The sequence below is a fragment of the Entamoeba histolytica genome, genomic scaffold, assembly GCF_000208925.1.
Source record: "Entamoeba histolytica HM-1:IMSS scf_1104750516667 genomic scaffold, whole genome shotgun sequence".
Taxonomy (NCBI): Eukaryota; Evosea; order Mastigamoebida; family Endamoebidae; genus Entamoeba; species Entamoeba histolytica.
In genome coordinates this window covers 2621-21593 of record NW_001915102.1, presented here as the reverse complement: position 1 = coordinate 21593, position 18973 = coordinate 2621, and the positions used below count along the sequence as shown (strand labels likewise).

At 26.1% G+C, this 18973-nt stretch overlaps 8 protein-coding genes across 8 annotated transcripts, besides 3 other annotated features; 6 read left to right on the top strand and 2 right to left on the bottom strand.

The window, feature by feature from the left end:
- Positions 1 to 842: 842 nt before the first annotated feature.
- On the top strand, positions 843 to 1511 carry EHI_025890 (uncharacterized protein; the record flags this gene model as incomplete). The annotated part of the gene is made up of 1 exon (XM_001914019.1): positions 843 to 1511. One exon carries the CDS (start codon positions 843 to 845, stop codon positions 1509 to 1511), a length of 669 nt encoding a protein of 222 aa, XP_001914054.1.
- Positions 1512 to 2416: 905 nt separating this feature from the next.
- Positions 2417 to 5167, top strand: EHI_025880 (uncharacterized protein; the record flags this gene model as incomplete). Its single annotated transcript, XM_643696.2, has 1 exon — positions 2417 to 5167. The coding sequence occupies one exon, from the start codon at positions 2417 to 2419 to the stop codon at positions 5165 to 5167; it is 2751 nt and encodes a 916-aa protein (XP_648788.2).
- A 144-nt stretch (positions 5168 to 5311) lies between these two features.
- Positions 5312 to 7330, top strand: EHI_025870 (uncharacterized protein; the record flags this gene model as incomplete). The annotated part of the gene is made up of 1 exon (XM_001914018.1): positions 5312 to 7330. One exon carries the CDS (start codon positions 5312 to 5314, stop codon positions 7328 to 7330), a length of 2019 nt encoding a protein of 672 aa, XP_001914053.1.
- Positions 7331 to 7418: 88 nt separating this feature from the next.
- Positions 7419 to 9029, bottom strand: EHI_025860 (uncharacterized protein; the record flags this gene model as incomplete). The annotated part of the gene is made up of 1 exon (XM_643697.1): positions 7419 to 9029. The coding sequence occupies one exon, from the start codon at positions 9027 to 9029 to the stop codon at positions 7419 to 7421; it is 1611 nt and encodes a 536-aa protein (XP_648789.1).
- Positions 9030 to 9277: 248 nt separating this feature from the next.
- Positions 9278 to 9660: a repeat region.
- A 165-nt stretch (positions 9661 to 9825) lies between these two features.
- On the top strand, positions 9826 to 11064 carry EHI_025850 (midasin, putative; the record flags this gene model as incomplete). Its single annotated transcript, XM_001914017.1, has 1 exon — positions 9826 to 11064. The coding sequence occupies one exon, from the start codon at positions 9826 to 9828 to the stop codon at positions 11026 to 11028; it is 1203 nt and encodes a 400-aa protein (XP_001914052.1). The 3' UTR covers positions 11029 to 11064.
- A 155-nt stretch (positions 11065 to 11219) lies between these two features.
- Positions 11220 to 15996: a repeat region.
- Positions 15997 to 16160: 164 nt separating this feature from the next.
- EHI_025840 (LSM domain containing protein) lies at positions 16161 to 16527 on the top strand (the record flags this gene model as incomplete). Its single annotated transcript, XM_643698.2, has 2 exons — positions 16161 to 16251; positions 16343 to 16527. The coding sequence occupies 2 exons, from the start codon at positions 16161 to 16163 to the stop codon at positions 16525 to 16527; spliced, it is 276 nt and encodes a 91-aa protein (XP_648790.2).
- Positions 16528 to 16685: 158 nt separating this feature from the next.
- EHI_025830 (60S ribosomal protein L7, putative) lies at positions 16686 to 17459 on the top strand. Its single transcript, XM_651795.2, has one exon. It carries the CDS (start codon positions 16691 to 16693, stop codon positions 17381 to 17383), a length of 693 nt encoding a protein of 230 aa, XP_656887.1. The 5' UTR covers positions 16686 to 16690; the 3' UTR covers positions 17384 to 17459.
- Positions 17460 to 17518: 59 nt separating this feature from the next.
- EHI_025820 (transport protein particle component, putative) lies at positions 17519 to 18094 on the bottom strand (the record flags this gene model as incomplete). The annotated part of the gene is made up of 1 exon (XM_651796.1): positions 17519 to 18094. One exon carries the CDS (start codon positions 18092 to 18094, stop codon positions 17519 to 17521), a length of 576 nt encoding a protein of 191 aa, XP_656888.1.
- A 740-nt stretch (positions 18095 to 18834) lies between these two features.
- Positions 18835 to 18973: part of a repeat region that runs on past the window's edge.

Sequence of the window (18973 nt, the reverse complement as noted above, 5' to 3'; positions counted from 1 at the left end):
TTCTTTAGTTGTTTAATATTTATTGTTTTTATTTTATAATTTTACATACTTATAAATCATTAAAATTTCTTTTATTGTGATTATTCATAATTTATACAAAATTATTCCTTTGTATCTTAAATCTTTTAATACATTTGATTCTCATTATTATTATTTCTTCAATTTATTTACTTTAACAACCACATATATTTTAATTTTAACCAATGTAATTTATATAACCTTTACATTATTTTGAATCTATATATTTATCATTTAATTTTGTATTTTTCTTTTATTCTATTCTGACAACTTATAACATCTATTTTTATATTCCTTTTTCTTTTTGAATTATTTATTTCTCCTATCTCATTTACTGTTTCTTCTATATATTACTTCATTATTCTAATCATTTCATTTTTACTTTTTATAACATTCTTTCATTTCGCAATTTTATTTCTTCTGTAAAACGTATCTTCTTTATTTTTCTTGTCTTGATATTTATTTAACTTCTTTTATCTATCTTATTCTTTATTTATAACTTCTTCTTTTTTCTCTTTCTCTCTTTCTCTTCCTCATTTCTTCACTTCATAGTATTCAATAATATCTTCTTTATTTCTTTGGTTACCTTCATTATTTCTATTCACCATTATCATCACCCACATTTTATTTCATTTTCTTCATTCTCATTTCTTATTTAATACCCTTCATTTTTTTTATTCATTATCTCTTGTTTTTTTTTTATTCTTTTTCTTTTTTTAACGACAAAACACAAATTTCAATCTTTTGTAAAAATAAAAATTATTAAAAATCATAAAAGAACTTAAAATGAAACTATTAATTAACTATATTATTAAAACAAAAAGATGATTGTTTTTATGTTATTCACAGTTTTGGTAAGTTCTCAAGACTCTAACCAACAATATAGACAAACAGCAGTGCAACCAACTGGAATTCATCCAACAACAACTGAAGCAATGCAATATAGGAAAATGATGGAAAAACAAGATGCTGACCAAATAACAAGTTATTTGCAACAAAGAACACAAGAGATGGCTGATAATTTTCAAAGAAATATGAAAAATAAAGGAGAAATGGAAATGAGTAAATTAAAAATAAATAATATGAAAGAACAAGATAATTACAGAAGAAAATTTGTTCAGTTTATTAAGAAAGATCCATATTCACGTTATGTAAAAGAATTAACAGATACTGAAAAAGAAGACTTACAAAATTTCCGTACATTTATGGCTGCTGCTGATAAACCATTTAATATTAAAAGTTTTTATGGCATGATGAAAAGGAAAGAAAATAGTGATTTATATTCCAACGTTGGATTAAAAATGAATGGAATTGATGGAGTGTTTAATGGAGGAAAAGATTGGTATAAAAAAAGAATGCAATGGTTATCTAAAGTTGGTCCAGGATTGGATGAAGAGTCTAGTGGATATTTAAATAAGAAATTCTTTAGTAGACATTCTTCTGAAGATCCTAAGAGTTATATTGGAAAAAATGCACCAATTCAGTTTGCATAATTAGTTTAATAATACATGATTTTTACTTATTAACATTCTTTTTAAATTTAAAGAAAGATTAAACTGGTTATTAATTAAAGACAAAAAAGATTCAATCCAATCAAGATTTAATTAATGATATAATAACCAATTCAGATGAACCACTTACTCAGTTTGCCAATTCCAGATTTTAAAAAATATATCAGAAAAGAAATTGATTAGTGGTTTAAATATTGACTGTAATAAACTTTGTCGTTGTTCAATAGTGACTTGGTCATCTGAAGATGGATTTATTGGTTCATATGAAGGTGATACTTTGCAAATAACGTACTTATTTCCATTTGACGAGATGAATCGGTTTTTAGCAAAGTTATCAGCACTTTCTTTTTTTTGGAAATCTACTCGAACACCTTTATTATTCCAATTAGTTATAGCCACAACATTACCATATTGAAGTAGTGTAGCATAAATTTGATTAATTTCATATAATCGTGCAGATATAATAATTACACAATTTTCATATGAGCAATTGAAATTATTTCGAGGTTCTTGTATTCTTCGATTAGGTAAAAATGGTTCTAAAGAAGCATATGAACGAGTTCTTCTGAGTTGGCTTTGTCTTAATCCATTAGAAAAAACTGATTGACGAGGAAATTGCACTGGTTTTGAGTTGTTGTAATAAAAACAAAAAAATGATAGAAACAAGAACAAACTGATTTGACTCTTTGGTTTGGTAGTTCGAGAAAATTAAAAAAAAAATAATGAAAAAACTAATAAAAATAGTTAAAAGTTCTTTTTTAAAAAAATGATGCAATTAAAAAATTCAACGAAAAAAAAAACAAAAAAAAAAGAAATTAAAGTTTTTGGATATGGTACAGCTCAATATAATACTATTCTTCATTTCTGTTTGTTTAGCACAAACAAATATGATTATTGACATTGGAGGTGAAAAGACAAAAATGGGTATTTATGGGGAGGTAAGAAATAATTTTCGTGTTATTGAATCAAAACAAGGTAAACAAGAAATCCCTTCTGTCATTGCATTAAATGACCAAGGTGATATTCAATTTGGTGAAAATGGGGAAAGAGTTATGGGAAATAAAGGATATGTATCAATAAAATATCCAATGCTTATAAATTCTATTACACAAAAGTTAAATGAACAACATAAATCAAAAAGATTTGAATGGATATTTAGAGATGGAGATGGGTTAAGTGTGTTGGAAGATGATCCATTAAAAATAAAAATTGGAGGAATTACTGCATCATATGGATTTCTTATATCAGCTTATATTGATGAATTAATTGATCACATAGATATTAAAGAAGGAAATATCAAAACTGATTATCCATCTGTCTTTAGCATTCCAAGTTTTTTCAACAATAAACAACTTGACATATTATATAATAGTATGACTGCACTTACAACTGAAATAGATGACCAACAAGATGCTGTTGTTGGTGATGATATACCAAAAGAAGATGTGAAAGATATTGATGGAGAAATTCAAGAATTACAAAATGAAGTTTCTCAATTAGATGATGATAAATTTATTCAACGAAAAAAAGAAACAAAAAAGAAAAATACAGTAAAGACGAATAAAAAGAAGAATAAAAAAAGAGTTAAAGGTTTAAAAAAATCAAAAGCAGATACCCAAGAAGAAGAATTTCAATTAGAAGATACCCAAGAAGAAGAATTTCAATTAGAAGATGATATTAATACTTTAAAGGAGGATGAATTAAAAGAAGACACAAATAATAATTTTGAACCAGTTGAAAATAAATTAATTAAAAAGTTGAAAGAAACAACACTCTTTGTTTCCAATCATGTTATTCATGCACTTGCATACTACTCCACTGAAAATAATGAAATTATTAATCCAACAAATAAACCAATTATTGTCATTGAATTTGGTGCTTCATATTGTCGTGCAACTAAATTTATTATTAAAGGAAAGAAAACAATTAAACTTCTTCAACATGAAGTTGATTTTAATATTAATACTCGTAAATTAAATCACAATGTATTTTTAATGGTACTAAAGAAATTTGTTAATACAGAAGAAGTAGTTAATAAAATTAAAAGTATGGCACCACACCAACTTGCAGAATTATGGAAAGGTATTGATGAAATGAGAATTAAATTATCTGCTAACGAACAACTAATTACTGAATTTATGAACCAAAAAATTATTCTTGAACAAAATGAATTTAATCTACTTTTAAGAGAAGAAATGCATGAATTAACTCAAATGTTACTTTCTATGAAAAGTAAAGACCAAGATGATCTTGTTTATCTTACAGGTGGGTTAAGTTATACTCCAATATTAAAAGAAAAAGTGAAAGATATATTTGGTCCTTATTCTTCGAAGATTGGTAGCAAACAAATGTTAGAAGGAATGAAATTGTTTGGTATGATGCATCCTATTAATGGTGCAATAACATCTGCAAGTAATTTACCTTATATAGAAGACATTCTACCATTTGGATTATATATTAAAATTGATGATCAACAAATTGAATTATTCAAAAAAAATCATCAATTTGAAGATGGAAATGAAGAAAATATTGATATTGACCCCAAAGGTGCTAAATATATTGAATTATGTACATACCCAGTTAGTGAGAATGAATATGATTCTGATAATTGTTTTGATATGTATGAAGTTGAAGGTAAAATACATATAAAAGTAGTTTCGTTGAGTGAAGGTTTTATTGAAAGTATTGTTGCTAGTGGTGGAATTAAACGAGTAAATAAAGAGAGAGAAGACTTAATTTCATTAATAAGAAAAAGAAGAACAAACAATGAAATAGTACAAAAACAAATTATGAAAAAGGTAGAATATCAAACTTTGCTGATGACATATCGTGACAATAAAGTATGTAAAAAAGATAAAGCATTTATGGAATTTATTTATTCAGAATTAGATTTACTTGACGATGAAAAATTATATCCTTTAGATGAAATTGAAACCAAAATAAAAGAGGCACAACGTTTATATGAAGAACTCCTTCATGGAAACCCAAATAAAGAAACAATAGATCAAGACTTAAAAGAAGATGAAGAAGAAGAAACTAAAAAAAAAGAAAAATTGTTAAATAATGAACTAAAATCGGATAAAGAAGAGTTGAATCAAAAAAACATTGAAAATAACGAAGAAAAAGACAATGATAATGAAATTGAAGAAAGACAAGAAAAAGATAATAATAAGAGAAAAAGACCAAATGAAGAAGAAAAAGAAAGAATTAGAAAAATAAAAGAAGAATGGAAAAAACATTTAAATGAAAAAGATAATCAAAAACAACAACAACAAAAAAATCCAGAGAAACATGAAGAAGACAAATTATTAATTACAGCTAAAGATGTCACAAATAATCTCAAAGATAAATTACACAAAAAAGGTATTCAAGATAATACACTAAATGATTTAATTAATAAAATTGAGAAAAAAATAAATGATAAAACATTAACTAACAATGAATTCTTAGAGTATTTTGAAAATATAAAAAAACAACTTATGATAGATTCTACTAAACAATCAGTATTATCAAATTATTTCATAAATCCAATAGTTATTTTATTATGTTGTTTCTTGATTGGGACAATTATTCTTTTCTTTATTAAGTCAAGGAGAAAACAAAATGAAGTTGAATTAGAAGATATTAGAGAACGATGAAATAGTACATTAGAAAAACATAAATTAATTCAATTATAAAAAAACAAAAAGGGTTCATTTATTTTTTTCTTTTTGTTATTTAAAGAAACAGAAAAAAATAAAGAACTTAATTTAAAAACATTGAATTATCATTTATTTAATAGAATGAACAAAAGAGAAGAAAAAATTGTATGTTGTATTTGTAATGTTGGTTTTGGTATTCCTGAATTTCCAAAGTTATTACCATGTATGCATATGATTTGTAGAGATTGTTTATTTCAAGTTATAATGGCACAAACATCAAGACAAGACTATTCTGATAGTGAAAGTGAAATATATTGTGGAATGTGTCAAAAGTATGTTCATATACCATATTGTGATTTAGATGATTTACCTACAGTATTTAAACTAATTCAAAATAAAGCTGAACAGACTATTTGTTGTGAAGAAGAGTGTTATACAAAAGGGTTTTCATATTGTTATGAATGTAATGTTATTTATTGTGAAAATCATATAGAACAACATATTAAAGCAAATCCAACACATAAATTTGAAGTGTTTAATGAAGGAAAATATTGTTTAAAACATCATTTAACTAAAACATATTATTGTTATACGTGTAATGAGATATTATGTCCAGAATGTTATATGTTAGACCATTCAGGTGATGATGTGGGTAAATACTTGGATCATTTATCAAAATTTTATACTCATGATCAATTTAATATTAATAAAAGAGTATATACCCTTTCTCAAAATGTTCGTCGTGCAACAGAAATTTATGACTCATTCTACTTTAGTCAACAACCAATGATTGATGCTCAATTAACTACTTCTTCTACTCAAATAAAACAATTAATTTCTCAAAAACTAAATGAATTAAAAAAAGGAGGAAAGCCATTAACAAATGTTGGTAAGATAGTTAATGAATTAGCAAACGAATTTAGAATTAAATCTCCTATTTGTCCTTCACTCTCTACGATTAAAACAACAACAAATTTAATTCCTTTAAAAGGAACTATTGATATTGACCTTTATTTCTATGATGTTTATGAAAAACCAACATTAACAAGTGATATTGCTCTTACACTTGTACCAATTTTACATATTTTACCAGGTTCTACTGATTATTTAAAAGAAATAAACCATGACCTTGCTGATGAAATAGCAGAAAATGGAGGAGAAGCTTCTGCTTTTATTAAAGAAGTAGGAAAAGGAAGAATTAGGATAACAATAAAAGGAGAGTCTAAAGGTGATGTTTGTTTAAGAGTTTATGTACATAAAGTAGAGATAGGTGCTAGTCCATTAACATTTCATGTAATTGAAGTACCAAAGAAAGTGTGTTGTTCAAATAAAGATAGAAATGTGTGTTGTATTAGTTCTATGTGTACATTACAATCAGGTGCATATGTCATCTCAGATCGCAACAATCATAATATTAAAATCTTTGACGGAAATAATATTGCTGTTGCTGGTGGATTTGGAAAGAATAATGGACAATTTAAACTTCCTATTGGAGTTACTTCTTGTGTAGTTGATGGAAAAGAAATTATTGCAGTAACAGACACATTAAATTATAATGTTCAACTTTTTAATAGTGTAGGAAATCATATTAAAACACTTGGACGGAGTGGACCATTATTAAATGGATGTTTACTTAAACCATCTGCTGTAGCAATAAGTAATAATAAACAAACTGTTTATGTTGCTGATTCCAAATATGATATAGTTCAAGGATTTCCAATAAATGGACAACCAAAAATTATTGTACAAAAAAAGAATATTGGAGAATTTCATATTGTTGATCTTGATATTATTGAAACAGAATCTAAAACAGAACTTGTTATTCTTGATTCATTAAATCATAGACTAATTTTATTTAATGTAGACGATGAAACATATAAAGTAAAAGGTAAGTATGACGATTGTGATAGAAGAGGTCATTTCTTCTTTCCAATAAGTGTTGCAGTTAATCATAAAAAAAATGATATTTATGTATTAGATAGTGATAATAGAATTCAACAATTTAATTACGATTTGTCTTTTATAGGAATGTTTAAATACCCTTCTGAACCAATCAAAAAAATTTATTACAGTTCTTCCTTAAATAAAATGTTACTTTGTTATGGTACAGATTATTTACAAGAAATACCATTAGAAACCATTAATTTTTATTTGAATTAATTGTAACTGTTTAACTTATTAAAATACTTGACCAGTTCTTTTTTTAAGAGAAATATATTATAAGATAAAAATGAATTTAACTTAATCTTTATTTACTCCATTGAATAGCGACAATATAAGATGGTTTAAATGACTTAGACTCACATATAGGAAATCCACAACATCCATACGCTTTATCAAATGAATCAAAAAACTTTCCTTCTTTTCTTTTTAATACAAAGAAATAAGCACAATTAAAAATGTGGTCTTTACTCTTCTCATTGTAAATACCAATAGTGTCTCTATTACTTCCTTGGAGAAGAAACTTACGTCTTTCTCCTTTACTATTACTTAAACTAAAAATAAAATGAGAAGGATCATCTTCTAAGAAAATACAATCTTTATCTTTCTTTGCTGGATTTCCTGGTGGTTGTGGTATCATTTTACCTGAAAAAGTACCAAATATTTCATTCTTCTTATTACCAATTATTACCATAACATTAGCCAATCCAACTATTGACTGATTAAATTCTTTCAAATCAAACCGTTCAAAACTATTAGTAAAATAAAGAACTCTAGGTGTAACAAAGTTACACCAATTTGACATTGTTCTATAATATCCTCCTATATTTTCACAAACATTTAATTGAGAAATATAGTCTTCAATATCTTTTTGTGTTACTTCTATGAAATCCCCACTTGATTTAGACAATGGTAATGAACTAATACAACTCGGTTCTTTTGATGAGGCATTAAGTGATTGGATTGAGGTAGAACGGGTTGTTGCAATAGAAATAGAATTACCTCGAACTTTTTTTGAAGAGTCTTCTAACCCACAAATAGGAGAAGAAGATCTACTTATACGTTTTATTTCTTCAATATCATTACGTAATCCTTTTAAATTTTCTATTTCAGTTTTAAGTGAATTTTGAGCAGTTTTTAAGGAAATTATTTCTTGGTCTTTCTTTTGTAATTCTTTTTCTATTTGTTGATTAAATTCATCAATTACTTTTCTCTCTAACATTTCTGAATTAGGTCTTCCTCTTGCCTCACTCGTAACTTGATTAATTTTATTAATTGACCCTTTCATTAACTCATTATTTGCTTCAATTTGTTGTTTCATTAATTTAATGGTTTCTCGCAACTCAGCATTATCATTCTTGATTTGTTTAACTTCTCCTATATCTACAGAAATTTCACCAACAGAAGAACCTGATGAAATTCCATTAACTTTACTCTGTAACTCTAATATACTTCCTTTATTATCAGTAATTTTTTTATTTAAAGCAATTATTGTTTGTCTCAAAACTGGAATAACTGTGGTATTAATTTTTTCAATAGTTGAGATTAACTGATTAATAGTAGACTCATGAATCGTATAGTTATCCTGAAGCGTTAAAAGAATGTGTTTTTGTCCTTCAATCCTTTTTAATAAAACCTCGTTTCCATTATTATCTCCATCATTTATAACCCCTTTAACTTTTTCACTTATTTTACGAACAATTAATTCTATTTTATCTATTCTGTCATTAAAGTCTTTGTTTTTAGTTAAGTCGTTTACTCCCACTTCAAGAATTTTATATGACTGATTTAGTGCATCAACTTTTTCTCCAACACTAGTTAAAAGACTTTCTTGTTGTTCAATTTTGACTTCATTATCTTTTACTTTTTGCTGTAATAAACGAAGAATTTTTTCAATTTTATTGATCCTTTCTTCCATCAAATAATACTTGATAGTTCTTACCTTTTCATTTGAAAATTTCCCTTTTTAGTCATTGGTTTATAAATAAGTTTATTTATTATCTTTTCAATATCATAAGACCCGAAGTGGTACATCAGAATCACTACCAAACCCTAAAATATTTCCATGTATTAAATCATCAATTATTATCTGATCATGATGTTATCTTCAGTGAGACAATACCTATTCAAAGCCAATTGACTACTATTTATTAATATTGTGAAATATTATTAAAGAGGTATTTGTTATAATGGTAGTATTTATTACAACATGTAAGTATATTTGATAGTAATAATTTTGAATTGCACATAGGTTAGTGGTATCAAGAAAAAACAGATTGTTAAATGAGTATTGACGATAGACGAGCCATGGCCAAAGTGTTATTGATACATCCATCATAAAATAACACTATAAACAATGAAGGGTTTTAACACTCATTAAATTCAAAATGAAAATTAAATAGCAGCTTAAATGAAGAATATATAAGTTGGTGAAATTTGAAAAGACTTTAATTCAATAGAAATATAATGTGTTAAAGAACCTGAATCACTCACCTCTCAACACAACAAAATACTAACTATTATGTAAATCATAGTTGATTTCTTTTTTTATTATCATTTCAATAACATATTTTCGATTCTCTGACAAAGTTATTAAAAAATTGTTATCGAAAAGTTATATAAAGTTTTGGAAAGAAGAAAAAAGAACGTAAAATATATAGTTCCCTATTTAAAAACAAAAATTCAACTTAAAAATCATATTTTTGTTAAGCTAAATGCGTGCTCTTTTATTTGTTTTATTTAGTTTATTCTTAGCTGCTTATGCTGAAGAAAACTTCGATTTAGACAACAACGTTGAAGTCGAAGAAGAATATGAATTAGAAAACAACTACAACAATGAATTAGAAGACGAAGATGAAGACGAATATGAATTAGAAGAAGAAGAAGATGATGATGATGATGAAGAAGAAGAAGATGATGAAGATGATGATGATGAAGAAGATGATGATGAAGAAGATGATGATGAAGAAGATGATGATGATGAAGAAGATGATGAAGAAGATGATGAAGAAGAAGAAGATGATGAAGATGAAGATGATGAAGACGATGAAGACGACGAATATGAATTAGAAGATGATGATGATGAAGAAGAAGAAGATGATGATGAAGATGATGAAGACGATGAAGACGACGAATATGAATTAGAAGATGATGATGATGATGAAGAAGAAGATGATGATGAAGAAGAAGAAGATGATGATGAAGATGATGATGAAGAAGAAGATGAAGAAGATGATGAAGAAGATGATGAAGATGATGATGAAGAAGAAGAAGATGATGATGAAGATGATGAAGACGATGAAGACGACGAATATGAATTAGAAGATGATGATGAAGAAGAAGAAGATGATGATGAAGAAGAAGAAGATGATGATGAAGATGATGATGAAGAAGAAGATGAAGATGATGATGAAGAAGAAGATGAAGATGATGATGAAGAAGAAGATGATGATGAAGAAGAAGATGAAGAAGAAGAAGATGATGAAGAAGATGATGAAGAAGAAGAAGATGATGATGAAGACGACGAATATGAATTAGAAGATGATGAAGAAGATGATGAAGAAGATGATGAAGAAGAAGATGATGAAGAAGAAGAAGATGATGATGATGATGATGAAGAAGATGATGATGAAGATGATGAAGAAGATGAAGATGATGAAGAAGAAGAAGATGAAGATGATGAAGATGATGAAGATGATGAAGATGATGAAGATGATGAAGACGACGAATATGAATTAGAAGATGAATTAGATGATGAAGATGATGAAGATGATGATGAAGACGAATATGAATTAGAAGATGATGGATTATTCTATGATGACATTTTTGGTAATGGATATGGATATTATGGCATTCCATATTATGGAGTTGGCCGCTACCCATTCAATTTCTATCACCCAATGTATGAATACTTTTAAACGTTGGTAAGAAACTAAAAGAATAGTTATGCACTTATTGTTGTTTTTAGGTTTTATTTGGACAGAGAAGATAGGTACAAACAGACTTTTCAAAAAATTTGAGAGATAAAAAAGGTAATTAATTAAAAATGAATTAGTATTCATAAGTTTTCTTGGAAAGAAGTCTTAATAAAAATTGACTAAAAAATAATTAAAAAGCAATTAATTAAGTATTAATAGAACTAGCTTCTATTCTTCCTGGCTCAGGGGAGACTAATCCCATCCATTCGTCTTCATCTTCTTCTAGTAGCTCTACGGAGTATGTTTGATTGTGATCTCCGCAGTATTCCATGACATCCATCATGTTTTTTATTACAAGGTTTTTAATTTCTTTCTCGATGTCGATCTCAATTTTTAATTCTTTAATTAATTTATTACTTTCTTTATTCATTAATCCATTAATTGAGATTACTACTGGAATTATTTTGACATCTTTTATTTTCTCTATTTTCATTAGCCTATTCTTTAATTCCTTATACATATTTCTTTTTTTCCAATAGGCTCCATTAATATTGTGATCAGCCACAATAGTCATATCAAATATTAGACCAGTTTTGTTCTTTTTATCTAATACATATATGTCTGGTCTTTTGTGATATTGTCATTCACTTTTAGGCATTATTTATTTGTTCCATATCATTGTGATGTCTTTATATTTGAACATTGTTTCATATGGAGTTTTTATATTGAATATTGAATGTATATTTTCTTATTAATCAATATGATAATGCCAATATTGTCATGTTTTTCCATTTGTGATTTATTATGATAAATACAAGATAGTAGAATGTGCTCTACTGTTGCTATCTTGTCTTTACAAAGTGTGCAGTATTTCAATCTTTCATTTTTCATTATTTTTGCTTTCTTATACCCACAAAATATTGCACCATCTTGCATTTTAGTTAATTGAAGAAATGCATTTTTTTTAATATTGATGGACTTCCATGCTTTCACTGTAGTAGTTTTATCTACTCCTTTTGACTCGAACCATCTTCTGAAGTGTCTACTAATTTGATGACACTTCCATTTTTTGATGTATTTGTCAATAATTTTTTATTTCTACTACTACTTCTTTTTCTTTTTTATTTTCAATCCCTTCATTTATTATTTCTTCTATTTTTGTTTCTGGGATTTTATGACCTAGGGCTTTTTTAATTCTATTCCATATTCCCTTCTTACTGTACCATCTATCTAATATGTTATTTCCTATTTCACTTTCTCTGGTACAGTAGTACATCACTGTTCTAATTAATTCATTAACATATTCGTCACTTATATTTATTAATCATTCACCCATTTCTTCTAGAGGGACATATAACCTATCTTTGGAGTTTCACCAATGTATTTTGCCTTTCTTAAGTATTTTCTTATCTCCAAATCCATTTTGTCTAGGTCAGTGACTTTCCAATTTACAACTGATGCTGAATATCTGAAGATAGGGATTACTTCAGTGTTTATTCTAGTAATATATCTTCTATTACTACATTCATCAGTGTTTATTTCTTCCATCTTTTTCATCATTTTTTCTTTGATGGTTTTACAATTGAAGGTGTCATCAATTTCATCGGACTGCCATATTCCTAAATATTTATACAAGTCATCAAATTCAACTACGGGGATGTTTTGCATTCCATTTGGTATTTCTTTAATGTTTTTTAATACCATTCATGATTTATTCTCATTCATTTCCATCCCTATTCCACTTATTATTTCTTTAATTTCATTGTGGATTATTCCTATTTCTTCATTACTTTCTGTCATTATTCTCATTTAATCCATATATAATGTGTGATTTGCTTTTGGGAATTTCTCTTCGATGATTTGAGAAATTACATTCATCTGAATGATGAATAGAGTAGATTTGATAATGAATCATTTGTAAAATTCCTCTATTTAATTTAATACATCATAGATATTCATTAAATTTATAACCGATGAATATCTTCCATCTAGTCATCATACTTTCAATAATGTCAATGATGACTCCATCATAATTAAAATACTTTAATGATTCAATTACCCATTCGTGGTTTACTGTGTCATATGCTTTTTTAATGTCATAATATGACTCCACATATTTTGGGTATTTCTCTTCTTTCTGCTGCTTTAACATATAACTATTAATTATTCATTCTTTAGCAGCTAAAGATTGTAACTTACATCCCAGTTGATTACTACTGATTTTAAATGATTCACAATTCATGTTAAGTCTTCTGTGAATCTTTTCTTTTAATATGGAGGTAAATACTTTCATAATTACATTTGTACAACTGATAAGACGATAATTAGTGACGTCGTTCCTATCACTTTGTGGATTAATAAAGTTCTTCCACTTACCATGTCTAATGGGATGTTTTGAATGAAGTTCAACCATTCATTGAAGATACTAAGAATGATTTCTCTTGATGATAACATTCTTTTCAAATAATACCATATATAGTGTCTATTCCTGGTGCTTTCCAGTTATTTATTCTCATTATACTTAAATTTAATTCATTTATTGTTATAATGACACTATCATAATTTCTGTAGCTATCATTCCACGAGATGATTTGTTTTATTTTCCAATTATTTTTATTTAATATCACATGTGTTTCATATAACGATTTCCAATATTCTAAAGTAATATCGTTATTTGGGTATATTTCGTTTTTTGGGTCTTTCTTCTTTATTCTAATTTTCTTGTTAGAATCAAACATGATTTTATTTGTATTGATTCTGATTATTTCATCTTTATTAAATTTAATTCTTTCTTTGATCATTCTCATCATATATTTTAGGTATTTTATTCTTTCTAGTGCTTTGACTTTTATTCCTTCTTCATCATTTTCTTTTAATTTCATGATGCACTTTATTCTGTACCATTTCCTTCCCTTGACCAAATCTTCTAGTCTATTTATTTTCTTTAGGATTTCTTTAATTTCATCAAATTTATCTCTTATTATTTTATTTTGGAGATAGAGGTGAATAGTCATTGAAATATTCATATCATCTTGCAGATCCTGCATTCTGCTTCCTGACCATATCCATCTATTATTAATTTCCATTATTAATCGGTCAGTTTCTTTTCTTTTCCAGTAGTAATTAATGTTTGTACATTTTTCTACTTTCATTTCTTTTATTTTATTGATGAGAGTGTTAAGATATTCTTCATCAATTTCTGTAGAGTTATTCTTTAATATGATGTTTTTATTATTGAATTAAACTCTACTCTTCTATTATATCATTTATTTTCACTTTAATGTATTGTTTAGTATTTTCTTTTATTTTATGTGATATTTTAATATATTTAATATATTCATTTTCATTATTGACATTGATATTTATTGCTTTTATAATGCTTTCTATTTGTTCATTTCTTATTTTCTTATATAATTTCTTATTTAATCAATTAATTGCAAAACAATACAATACTTCAATTAAAATTCTATTTCTTTGTTTTGTTGTATTTCTTGTCTGATTATCATCTCCTGTTTTTTGACAATCATTGCTTTGCTTTCCTCTTCGATTTCCACTACTGTCTTTTTCATAGGAGTAGTTTCGTTCATCTCCATTGTTCCTGATGATGTTTTCCTCATTACTGGTTGTGTATTTATCACAAGTGTCATCGTTTTCTTCTTCTCTAATTCCTTCTGTGAGATAAAATTTTGAATATCATCTTGTTGTTTTGATATTATTTGTTTTTGTGTCTCATTTTCTTTTTGTGTGTTGTCTAATTCTTCTCGTGTTATTTCTACAATTTCTTGGTTTTTAATTGCAATTTCTTGTTATTCAGAGATTTGTTTTTCTTTATCTCTTATTTCTTTCTTTAATTCTTTAGTATTTTCCTCTATCATTTCAATTTTCTTTTCTAGTGTGTTTGCATTTTGTTCTAGCGTTTTGTTTCTCTTTTTCAACTTTTCAATTTCTTCTTTCATTTCTTCATTTTCTTTTTCAATCTTCTTTTTATTAGCTTGGATACTTCGGATTTTTTCTTCTTTATTATTTACTTCTGTGATTTTCTTTCCTTCTATCTCATTTATTTTTCCTTGTAATTTTAAGTTTTCTTCTTCTAATTTTTCATTTTCTTTCTTCATTTCTTCATAATTCGTTTGAATCTTTCTATTTTGTGTTTTCATTTCTGTAATTTCTTCTTCAAATTCTTTTTTAACTATTTCTTTTGCTTTTTTCATCATTTCTTCTGAAATCGCTTGTTCTTCTTCCATTTTTTCCATGCTGAATTCTTTAACTTTTTCTTTTAATTCAGTAATTTGATTTTTAAGTGCAAGTATTTCTTCTTTATCTTTTTCTTCTTCTATCTTTTCTTCTTTATTTTTTGTTTCTTCTTGTATTTTCATTATACTTTCTGTTTCATTTATTATTCTTGCAATTTTACATCTATCATTCATTTCTTTAATTGGGTTTTTGTTTTTAATTTCTGCTTCTATAGCCTTAATGTCTTTTTCTTCCCAATCTTTTGTTTTTTCTTTAAACTCTTCTTTCGTCTTTTCAATTATCTTTTTCTTTTTAATTGAATATACTTCTTGGAGGATATCATACCATTTTTTCTTCTTACCTTCATATTTTTTAAGTATTTCTTCGTATTCTCCTTCTTTCCATTCACTTGTTATTCTTTTTATTCTTTCTTGTATCTCATTTATTGTTAGCCATTTGTATTTGTTATTTGTATAATCTTTATTATTATTGTATTTACCTTGTTTTTTATTTGTTTTTCTTTGTGTCTTTCGTCTTCTAAACCCTTTTTCCTTGGTGTATCGTTTACCTTTATTATTATAATTGTTATGCCATTTATTGCTATTGACATTTCTTTTTTTATTGTATGACCTTGGATTTCTATGTCTTGTTTGCTTTTCTTTACAAGACTCTAAGGTTTTACACAATAGCCATAGCATTAAAATTTGTTGTATTTCCTGCATTGGAAAAGGATCTCAAAATTGACTAAAAAATAATAAAATAAAAAAGATAATACAACTTTTAAGCAACCACATTTATTACAAAAGAATAAAAGAATATGAAAATTAATCTTAAAATGATTTCTAAAAAATAATTAAATAAAAAACACAAAATCTAAAAATTTTAACAAAGAAAAACAAATGTCCAAATATAATAGATATACCACTTTATCTGATCTTGGTTCATATATTGAAAAAGAGGTTATTGTCCAATTTAATGATGGAAAAGAAAGTTTGAAGCTTTATTTAATTTACATTTTAACTCAAGGTAACTTTGTGTAAATAATAAAAATATGTATTTCTTAAGTACTTATGAATTATAGTCGAAGGAATATTACAAAACTATGACGACCGCTTCAATTTATTTTTAACTAATGCCATCCAACACATTAACGAAAATGATAAAAATACATCACTAAAAACAACAAGAAAATTAGGTGAAGTCTTTTGCAAAGGAAGTTCTGTATTAGAATTAACATTAAAAGAAGGTATTGTTAAAATTGAATAATTTAAATCTGAAAACACAAAGTATTGTTCATTTATGACTCTGAAATAAAAAAATTTTTGAAACATAAATAATAAAAATTATAATTAAGTAAATTAAAATTTACTATTCTAAAATCAAACCCAGAGAACTCATAAATTTCTGGGTTTTTAAGGGATTGTTGGAGATGAGTGCTAAAGTCGCCACAGCCGTTCAAAGAGAAAATTGTACAAAAACTGTTTGCCCATGTAAAGCTAGATGTCAAGCATTCAGAGCAGAAGTTATCAAAAGAACTATTCAAAATCATAAAGATATTGAAGCTGCTAAGAAAGCTGTCTATCTTGCTAAGAAGAATGCAGAAATTAATGGTGATTTGTACGCTGAAGCTGATCCAAAATTAATTGTTGCTATTAGAATTAGAGGTATTAATGGAGTTTCACCAAAAATTAAGAAAATTCTTAAACTTCTTAGATTAAGACAAATTAACAATGCTGTCTTTATTAAAGCCAATGCTTCAACCATTAAGATGTTAAGACTTGTTGATCCATATGTTACTTATGGTTATCCAACTTTAGAAACTGTCCAAAAACTCATTTACAAACGTGGAGCACTTAAGATCAATGGAAATAGAATGCCAATTACTTCTAACTGTATGATTAAGAAAGCTCTTGGAGACAAAGATATTGTTTGTGCTGATGATCTTATTCATGAAATTTACACAGTTGGAAAACATTTTAAAGAAGTTAATAATAAACTTGCTCCATTCAAATTAAATGGTGCTAAAATTGCTGAAAAGAATAAGAAGATTCATTTTATTCTTGGAGGAGGATTTGGAAATCGTGAATTACTTATTAACAAGCTCATTGCTAAAATGAACTAAATTGAAATGGTTGTGTTGGACGATTAATACTATTTTCATTCTATTTTTTTACTAGTAATTTATTATTATCGTATTCAGGGTTGGTAATAAAATATAGTAAATTTAACCATAATAATAATTATTTTAAAGAATAAATTATTCATTATAATTTACGTATTTCGCTTGCTCAAGAAGATCAATTAATGTCACTTCTATTTCAGTAGTGGAATTTCCTCTTAAAATATCTCCAATAAATTTGCATTCAACTTTATATTTTAACATTTCTAATGAACCACGAATAATGCCACAATAAATATTACTATACCATAATTTGTTCTTTAATTTTTCTGGAAGTTCAACACATTCACTTAATGGATTATTTGGAATACTAATTTTCCATTGTTTTTCATTTACTTCATAACATTCTGCATTAATACCTAAAAACATTTTAAATGCAACATAAGTAATTGACTCAATATGTTCTTTAAATGAAAGACATTTGGTTGACATTTTACCTTCTACTTTAGCAAGATATTCTTCAACTATTCTTGTTCCAATATTATACCCCATCTCGTCTAATTCATTATTCACTTTTTCTCCATCAAACTCATTTTCTTTTAATAGTTGAAGAACAATACCTCCATATGTCATTGTAAGAAGTTCAGAATTAATTTTTTTCATATCATTCCACACTAATTCACCAGTCTTTTGTTTTTCACTTTTTGAAATCATCTATTTGTTCTTTAAACTTAAAATTCTTTTTTTTTAGTTATTATATGGTAATAACAACGGTTAATAGAAAAAATATTAAATCAACAACAATTAATGTAAAATTTGTTTATCAAATAAATTATCTAAATAAAATATTAAAATAATAATTAATTCATGGTAACTTTAATTCATTATTAAATGGTTTAATTTTAATTCTAGAAAACAATTAGAAATAAAGAAGTTAATTTACAGACAAATGAAACGACATAACCAAATTAAAAGATGAATGAATTTATTGAAGTTGAAAAAGAGATAAGTAATATAAATAAAATAGAGAACATCAAGAATAAAAAGAAATAATAGAGATAAAGAAAATAGATGAGAGAATAGACGAATTTATAATATAATATCAAAATTAAAGAATGACATATAATTAAAATAAACAATGAATAACATATTTATCTCATTCAGTTATATCAAAATGAAATATATTTATGAATTACATCAATAATCAAATAAATAATCCTTGAAAATTCATATAAAATTAAGAAAGGAACGTTTGTTAATAAAATATGATTTAAAATAGAAACAAATACTTACTAGATATTAATAAATATTCAACAATTAAATGAATAAGTTACATAAACGAATAATAATACAAATAAAAAGAAATAAAAAAGAGTATAGAGAAGAAACAAATAGAGAGTATTATTGAAGAAATATTGAAAAAACAAGAGAAAATAAAATAATAAATAATAATAAATTAAATTAAGTTTTAATAACTTTCAACTTATTGTTCAGGTGAGAATTTATTCCCTTCCTTCACTCTCCCGAGAGTCTTCTTCTTCTGGTACTTTTACATTGTTGTATTCTCCAGAATGATCTCCACAGTATCTCATA